General features: G+C 36.9%; 2 protein-coding genes across 2 annotated transcripts; both read left to right on the forward strand.

Annotated features, from left to right (window-relative positions):
- The first annotated feature begins 198 nt into the window (after positions 1-198).
- Positions 199-2,133, forward strand: LOC124451037. Its single transcript, XM_047001667.1, has one exon. It carries the CDS (start codon positions 282-284, stop codon positions 1,842-1,844), a length of 1,563 nt encoding a protein of 520 aa, XP_046857623.1. The 5' UTR covers positions 199-281; the 3' UTR covers positions 1,845-2,133.
- Positions 2,134-3,060: 927 nt separating this feature from the next.
- Positions 3,061-4,772, forward strand: LOC124450631. Its single transcript, XM_047001255.1, has one exon. The coding sequence runs from the start codon at positions 3,061-3,063 to the stop codon at positions 4,612-4,614; it is 1,554 nt and encodes a 517-aa protein (XP_046857211.1). The 3' UTR covers positions 4,615-4,772.
- The last annotated feature ends 4,793 nt before the right edge of the window (positions 4,773-9,565 follow it).

A 9,565-nucleotide genomic window follows, 5' to 3' on the forward strand; every position in this document is an offset into this window, starting at 1 on the left:
GTGTAACTGCGAACAATGCTCTTTACAAGCTCAAGTGTTCTGTTTTTCCATAGTCAAGTGTCACATGGCGACGTTTTCTTTTTTAAATTGGTTTACAAAATCGCCTTCACCGCAAGTGTTTCATTATTTCACTGCATTGATGAAAGCATTAGTGCCGGAAAATATCTTTGGAGTTTTTTTGTTTGATGAAAGCATGGAAATACCATTGGTATGTTGTCGTTATACTTTCAGTTAATGATAAGATGTTTTCGTCGTGGAAGTGAAGTAATCTCTAATTTACAATGCTGGAGGAGTTAATCGCTTTTATTTTATCTGTTTTGTCGCTTTTCACCGAAACGGCGCGTGTGTCTTTTCTGGAGGAAAATAATTCCGAACACACATGTGTTGAAGTGAGAGATATTGGGATTGATGTGCAGAGCGAGTGGTATATCAACAAAGAATACGAAGAGGATGATTTGAATGACAACAAAGATCAAAGTCCGCAAACAAAATGGTTTTCTCACTCTCAACAATCGAGATCCTTTTCCAATTCCATGTGTAAAAGTTTTTGGGCAACTTCAAGTTTGACTTTAGCCACCATTTTTCCAACTCTTGTTGTCACAGTATTTCTCTACGTGAGCGTAAATATCTTTAACAGTTGTCTGGAATGGCAGAATCACAACAACAACACATTACCGTTATCTGTGAAACGTGCTCACGTTTTTGGTAGTTGCTTTGAAACTTCATTATTATATTTATGGTTTCCATTTACAATGATGATATTATTTGGATGGAGAGAGTTCAAAGCAAAGTTTTTGTCAACGGTTTATGTTGGTGTCATATTCGGAGAGTTGGCCGTCATGTATCACTTGATTTCATTTCAGTTCAATGTTTACGATGCACATAGCTATTACAGAGTACCACCAAGTATTTTATTCTGTGTCTCGTTGCTATGTTCAAGCTTCCTAATCCTTGATAACATTCGTTCTGGTGAACAAGAGGTGGCCTATTCCAATTGCCATATAATTACTATCGTTCTATTTGAGTTTGTCGTCTCCGCCATTTCTTGCTATGTCATCCGATTCACGGTTATTCCCGCTTTCATTGGCGTTCAAGAAGGAATCCTCAAATTTTTTCTTGCTGCAACGTCTCCGGTGATTGGGCTTGTTCTCAACGTAATTTGTAAGTATTTTGCACAAAGAAAAAGTTCCGATATTATTGACCCTAGTCGCTCTTTTATCCTTGTATACATTATCCGAGGTGGTGCTATATTCCTATACAGAACATTGCAGGCAAACTTTAAAAGCATTTGGCTTTTTATTGGCCTGTCGTTGTTTTCAGCAGTTTTAAACTTTGTAAAAAAGGCAACCCAACAAATTCGCTTCAATATATGGAAACGAATAATTGCAACATTGAATAATATGCACTGTTTTCATAGACTGCGTGTTTTACCATGGAACACTGCTCATGCAAGGCGGTTGAGAGCTGACTTAGATATACAAGATATTATATTTGAATACAGCACACTAGTTTTTAGTCAAGCCTACTTCATTTTTTACCTTCAAAGTTTTGAAATTTCCATGGAACCTCTGCTGCTAGAATTCCTGAAAAGGGTCGCAATTAGCTTTGGAATCGACTTCATCTTCAACTGTCTCTCAAATCAAGTGCAAATGTATTGCTATAATGTTCCTATAAGTTGCGTTTGGAGAAAATACTGGAAAAGACATTTGCTCGCTAATGTAATGGTCGGGTTAATGGTAATCGCTTATTTTAGTGCAGACTTGATCACTGTTTTTCGAACCCATTTTAAAACATCTGGAGACAGTTCGATCAAGTACGTTCTCAGAAATTGTTCTTTGTTTTAAGACTGGATAAGAGAAAAATTTTTTTAAATTGCCTAATTCTGTTAATAAACATGTCTCCAATTTAGGTATTTTTATTCAAAGCAATACGGATATGATCAATGCCGTCTCAAAGTCGACGGGGGGGGGGAGTTCTAGCACCACAAAAATGTGTCTTTGAAATTGAGTCATCTTTTACTTTTATTTTGTATTCCTTCATTTATAGTGTCCTACTCAAAAATTTTTCAAGTTTAAGCTTGTGCTCCTACCTCTCCCCCCTTTCCCTTCATGCAGGAAAGTCCTGGTGATGTCACACCCTAATTTGTAACTGTGTAATTAGCTGCATAATAAATCAGTAGTTAATTTGACCAGTTGTGGAATATTGTCAAAGTCTTTAAAGTCGAAGAACGAAGCAAACACTTCTGCATAAAAACATAATAATTTAAAATTGACGATCATACTTGACAGGATGCAAAGATTTATTTCGGTTTGCGGTTAACTCGAAAGAAACGTGGCGAGGCAATAAATGAAGCGTTTCACTAATCAAACTGTAACGAGTAATTAAGTACTATTACACACAATGATGACAAGGATAAATTGAACGTGCCTGTGTCAAAATTTTGCTCAGAGCTTCGCCAACATTGTGCCTACTGCCCAAAACGTTGAACTAACGTAAAAAATTAAATACGGATATTGTATTGAAAACGAACTCTATGGATAGTCCAATGGAAAGTCTTTTATTGATTTTTTCAATAATATTCCACTCAGATACTTGGAAACTTGTCATCTTGTGTAGAATCAAGTATACTTGACTGATGATCAAAGTGTTGTTCTCAAAAAGAATCTTTTGTATTTCAATAACCGCTTTCAGCCGTCCGGGGTTCTGCCTATCTTTGGGAAAGCGACGCAAGTTTGCAAAGCATATTTTCTGTAGCACAGCAGCCATTGAAATCAACTTGCATCTTGTCGACAAAATAGCAACAATTATTTTGTTTACATGACTCTTGCGTCATACTATGAAAACGTAAACATGTGGATGATATTTTGATCATGAGGTCATAAGTCCGAAATTAATTCACACGCCTATAGATAGTTATTATAAATTAGAATCAAGTGCGGAGGAACTAGATTTAGTGCCATACGGTCGTTTACAATTGCGTTACTTGTCGAGCATTGTCGGAAGTCAAGTTTCTGTAGCTAATAAGAAGTACTATCACAAGACAATTTCACGTTTGGAAACATGTTTGAGGAGATTATCGCATTTCTTTTGTCGCTATGTTCAGCGTTTACTATAGACTTTCCTAGCGTTTCAGGAAGCGAAACAGGCACGCGAAGCAATGGGCGCGAGAACAACGGTGACAATGAAAATTCACGTTTGGTGAAGTACAATGGTTTGAACGATAATGCCAATCTTTTGGGTTCACAACACAGTGACGTCTACTCCGCCACGGGAAACGAAGAAAATACATCTACCTTACGTGGATCTCTGGTTAAAAGTTTGAAAACAAATTTCTACATAATCGGAGCAATATTCTTGTCAGCCTCGACTGGAATACTGTTTGTATGGTTTGATCTCCAATCTTACGATCTATGTTTTGAGTGGAAAAATCATAGCAATAATACAATACCATTCTCCGTAATGCGTGCGAAGCTTATCGGAGATGGCATACAGACGATTATTTTGGAAATGTGGTTGCCTGGGAGTTTGATATTATTGTTTGGTTGGAACATTTTTAGACGGTATTACTCGTCTACGATAGTTCTTTCACTTCTCACTGGCGTGACGGCGACATTGTTCTTAGCATTTCTGTTGTTGTACAATGAATATGACCAGCATCCCTATAGTCGTGTACCCTGCAACCTGTTGTTTGTTGGTAATCTTATTGTTTGCTGCATAATCGTTGTGTGTAAAACACGACAGAGACTCCAACACCTTTTATACACTAATCGTCAAGTTTTTGCTGTTGTGTCCCTTGAATTCCTGAGTAGTTTTACGCTTTCTATGTATTACAGATACGTAGCAGTACCATGGTTTAACTCTCTCCACAACGAGACGACCAAGTTCATTATAGCCATTCTTACTCCCATTCTTGCTGTGTTACCTGTAGCAATTTGTCGCTACTTGGTGTTGCGTCAAAGCTCAGAAATTATAGAGCCTGGGCGAGGCTTTGTTTTGGTTTATTTTATGCGAGGTGGTAGTATAATTTTATTTCGTATCATGCAAGCTGATTTTGGCAGCCTTCCGCTGTTTATCAGCTTGTCGTTGTTCTCATCTTGTGTTAACGTATTGAGAGTATCAACGCAGCGGTTGCGCAACAAGTTTTGGGCATTTATTATTAATAAATTACAGAAAACTTGCTGGCCAAGATTACGTCGCCTGCCTCAAGATACACCGAACTCAAGACGACTGAAAGCCGATATTGAAATACAAAATATTCTTTTTGAGAACAACACCTTAATCATCAGTCAAGCATACTTGATTCTATACACGATGACAAGTTTCCAAGTATCTGAGTGGAATATTTTGGAAGAATCGATTAAAAGACTCGCCATTGGACTATCCATAGAGTTTGTTTTCAATACAATATCTGTATCTATTTTTCTATATTGGTTCAACGTTCCCATTGCGCAGGTTTGGGCACAATGTTGGCGCAGACACGTTCTGGCTAATTCATTTATCCTTGTTATCATTGTGTGTTACTTCACTCAGGCACTTGTTACTGTTTTTCAAGTTCGCCATTTACAGGAAACTTCTGTGGTGTACATTCTAAGAAACTGCTCCATGCCTTTTTAAAAAAACGTTGGTGATGATTATTGCCCTATGAATAAGATATGTTTTGTTCTATTTCGCTAAATTCAGTTTTTTAATGGGCTTTCGTTTAGAATGTAGAAAATGTTATTTTTTACTATATTAATGAATATGATAATAAGCAGCTGTAAATATGTTCAAAACCAGCTTCGTCGCTTTTTTAGTGTTTTCCACTTCTTTTTTGCTCAAAGCTTTTCCTTATCGTCCTTAGAAACTGTGGTAAAAATCGTTGTTTTGATTTTTTCAAAACCTGCATTGAACTGCGTACATATTTGTAGAAACTATTATCTGTAGGTATGACGTCATAATTGCAGATATAGAGAATTATCTGCAGGTAGTTGACCAATCACAATTTGATTTCTTAAACAAATCTGATCGAATAATGCAGAAAGTTGACTGTATTTCATTTCGTAGTAAACAAGTTGCACTATTGAAATACATTATTGCATTTACTACGTCACAACCCTTTCTGCGAAACAAGTTTGGCATGGAAAGCTACGTCAGCATGAAAGAAACAAATTAATATTGTTGATGTTGTTGCATTCGTTTTGTTCGTTTTGTTGCGTTCATTATGTCAATTTTTTCTTGTACTATAGGATGTACCACTACTATATACTAGTGCTTTGGTCTGACTTTTTTTGTACATGTACGACGAAGAGGAAATATGCAAAAAAACTACGCACATGTCATTTTATCACATTCTGCAATCTGAACTCGATAAAAGCACTTGGCTAGAGTTTGTTGGATACCAATTTAACTCAAATTAAGAGAAATTGCTTTCTTTAGTATTTCATTTTTGTATCTTTTATTTTAGTAGATTTCAAACAAAAGGTCGTTCTAGCTGAGTGCGTGTTGGGTAAAAATTGCGGTCATCGTTTGAGTATAGCGTCTTTCCTTTAGGACGATTATGTTGATTTCGAAAGTAAAGAGGAAGCAATCACCACAAGAGATTCAAGAAGATTCAAAGTGTAATCTGCAAACTTTGTGTATATAAATGGAATATTGTGAGAAGAGTACTGCAAGGAATGTTGTTAACGAGGGATAGTACAAGGACTAGCAGAGAATGTGGCCGCTTCTCCGTGAGATTGTAGAAGGATTAGTTCCCGTTCATTTGCTGGTAGAAACTTTCGATTGTTGTATTTGGAAACTGTATGCATAATCTTTTCGGCTGCGCTGCGAGAAATTCAAGAGTTTCACAATGAATTTGAGGTGTTGCAAACGCTTGGAAAAAGGAGGGTTTTCTTCAGTTGTCGAGGTAACTTTTTATTACATACATTGTTTAAATAGACGGTAAATTGATCACGTGAAGGAAATTTTGTACGTTATTTGGAAATGCTTATACACGCTTAGGTACGTAATAAATTGGACGGCTGTCTCTATGCGATCAAAAGAATTCCTTTTAATCCGAAAAGTATGCTGCTTAATCGCAAAATTACTCGAGAAGGGAAGTTACTTTCCAGACTGAATCATGAAACTATTGTAAGGTAAAAAGAAATTTACTATCCAAAATGAATCAAAATTTTATAACATAAGGGTTGAAAGCGAGGTTCAATTTAGACGATGAAAATTGCTTGGCTTATTAAATGTTATCTTTGCAGAAACTATTATAAAAAAAGTAGATAATCCCTTTTTTCTATGAAGCCCTCGGATGCTTTCGTTCATGATGAGAGAGTTATATTGTATAAGGAGGCTCTCGTTCATCACGAGAGAGTCATGAGAAAATTACATTGTAAAACGTAACAAGTAAAAAACTTATAAACATGCTTAGAGTTGGTTTGAATTATAAGTCAAAAAGGCAGAAGTTGTTCGAACCTTTGCAGTATCCTTGGATATTGTAGTTTCTTTTATGAGAACAATTCTTGTAAAGAAAAACGATAAATTTTGAAAACAAAATATCGCGTTTTCGGTCCATGCATCCCGATACCCCCGAGATAGTTTAGCACTAGAGCGTCGCATGTTAATCAAGTGAACAAGATAATCCTTGTTTGCCATGAAGCCCATGGATGGTTTGCTCGTGATACACGAGAAACAGTAAATGAGAGAGTTCAATCACCTTAAATAATAAGTGTGAGAAAAAGGCACACTGTCAGAAGAAGTTCCCGATAACTTCTTAAGCGCAAGGCACTAGAACGCCGCATGTTAACGTTTCGGTAGGAGATTTCGGCCCCTCCACGCTATCCTACTTGGGAGATGCCAATAGCAAGCTTCCGCCCATCAGACCCCGAGATCACCTGCGATAGGCTTTGCTCGGGGTACGCAGGGAGAGTGCGGTCACGACCGAAGTCTGGGCCCCTAAGCCACTGCATACTATATCGCACCCAGCTTCCCCTGCTAGTTGACATCTACTATATGAAGTTTTAGCTTTATATATATGTATATACATAAAGACAAAGGCTTACGAAAGTTGTGGTATTATTAAAGTCATACTGCGCATGCCCAGATGATTTCTTTGATAATTTGCGACTAAGTGAGCTAATTGCCACAAATGTAAAGCAAGTACATATAGTTAGTCGTTGCCATGACTATGAACAATTAGTCGAGTGAAATGCGCATGCTCGAGTGCATGCGCAGATGATTTTTCTATTAAATTGTTACTAAACATGCTATTTACTTCGAAATTGGTGCTAGTAGATGCAGTTGGTCATTGCGATGACCATGAACTTTGGCATCTGGTCAATTCGACTGTGCATGCTGAAGCAGACTGCGCATGTGTGGAGGATTTATCTGAAAATTTGTGACCGAGTGAGCTGATTACTCTATAATCAGTACTGATACATACAGTTGGTCGTTGCCATGAGCATGAACTTGGAGAGTTGGTGGAGTTGAGTACGCGTGCTTATATTAATTCTTAATTAATCTCAATTAAGCTTCGCTTCGGCCGATAACATTGTTACATTGACCTCGGTCTGAATAATTCTTGATATCATGGTCAACCTCATCCAATAATTGCTTATTATTTCTCTTATTGATTCTTCACTTCAGTATCGCAAGACCTTGCTTTCGATTCCTTTCAAAATGTCATTTAAAATATTTCACAGTTAAAACTGTTAAATACGACGACAAGTACTAGTCGGCCACATGTTAAAATCACAGTTACACATATCTGATTACAACCTTATAATAAACTGATAGTAGTCAGCTATCCGACACTGCAAGCGCCCGCGATCATATTTTGTGTGTGTATTTTTATTTTGTGTGTGTATTTTTATTTTGTGTGTGTGTGATGTATTTTGTGTATTTATTAATATCTTTATTTTGTATAATTCTTATTATTTTGTGTGGTGTCCCTTGTGAGCCACCGTACAGACAAGCGTATGTAGTCAATCAATTTTCAGAATGTTAAAACCCCAAACACGCGTGTCTGGGTGTAATCTCGCGTGTCTGGGTGTAAGATTTGGCTTCAATTATTTGCTTTAGGTAGCGTTCCATGTATCTTAGTTCAATGTAAAGCACAGCAGAGCTAACATGTTTAGGGCTATAACGTTTTTTACGAGCTCTTTCTATTCAATATCTGATATGCAAATAGTTGACTAAATGGCTTAAAATGATTTTTTGTTATATTGCAGAATTCTGTTAATACGCAATTGTCTGTAATTTTGTCTTTTGATATAAAAAGGCAATACTTATATCAACAGTGTCGTCGTAAAGTAATAGAGGGAGCTCCAGCACCACAAAAATGTGTCTTTGAACACAGCAATTGAAATTGGGTCACCTGTTCACTCTTACTTTGTTTTCCTTCATAAAGTGGAGGACATCTTTGTGTTCTACCCGGAAATTTTTCAAGTTAAGTTTATGCCCCTCTCCCCGCCTCCCTTACCAAGGCAGCAAAATGTTTCTAACGTCACCGTAAATTGTTTGCATATCAAATCGGAAGTTTACCTGACTAATTTTTCATAAGTGCTTTTTCTGGAAAGTTGTCAAACTCTATGTAGTCTATAAAATTTATCATGCCAAAAACAAAGAGATATGGAGTTGAAAATTAAGCATATACTTCTATCTATAAACGTGCTAATTTAAAACTGGCAATCATACTTAACAGCATAAAAAGTTTATCGTGGTTTGCGGTTAACTATAATACAATGTAAAATATTGTAAATCACGTATTTATTCGCCCTAAAGATGGCTTCTAGTGAAGTCGAAACATGTTTGTGATTAAAAACATAAAACTGAAAAATATTGTCCTTTTTTTAAATATTTCATCGGGCTTCTAAGATCATATGGGTATATCACCAATGTGTTACAAAGGCGGAGAACAGTTTCTTAAGGCTCTTTTTCACTCATCGCAAAACGTACTCGCAAGCTCGCTGCGAGTGCCTGCGAGTTACTCGCAGCGAGCTTACCATGACTTGCAGCATAGTTAAATTAATTGAACAAAATTTTTTGATCGCGCGAACAGACTCGCAAGCTCGCAGCGAGAGCATTTTGCGACGAGTGGAAAAGAGCCTTTACAAAGGCAGAGAACAGTTTCTTAGATTGTACACCACAAAAGTCTCGTGGGAATGGTGAAAACGAACTTGAAAAACTGCAACGAGTAATTCAGTAAAATTGCACACAATGATAACAAGGATAAATGAATTAGCCAGAACGTGTCTGCGCCAACATTGTGCCCAAACCTGCGCAATGGGAACGTTGAACCAATGTAGAAAAATAAATACGGATATTGTATTGAAAACAAACTCTATGGATAATCCAATGGCGAGTCGTTTAATCGATTCTTCCAAAATATTCCACTCAGATACTTGGAAACTTGTCATCGTGTATAAAATCAAGTATGCTTGACTGATGATTAAGGTGTTGTTCTCAAAAAGAATATTTTGTATTTCAACATCTGCTTTCAAACGTCTTGAGTTCTGTGTATCTTGGGGTAAGCGACGTAAGTTTGCGCAACATATTTTTTGTAATTTATCAATAACAAATGCCCAAAACTTGTTGCGCA

The sequence above is a fragment of the Xenia sp. Carnegie-2017 genome, unplaced genomic scaffold, assembly GCF_021976095.1.
Source record: "Xenia sp. Carnegie-2017 unplaced genomic scaffold, XeniaSp_v1 HiC_scaffold_24, whole genome shotgun sequence".
Lineage (NCBI taxonomy): Eukaryota > Metazoa > Cnidaria > Anthozoa > Malacalcyonacea > Xeniidae > Xenia > Xenia sp. Carnegie-2017.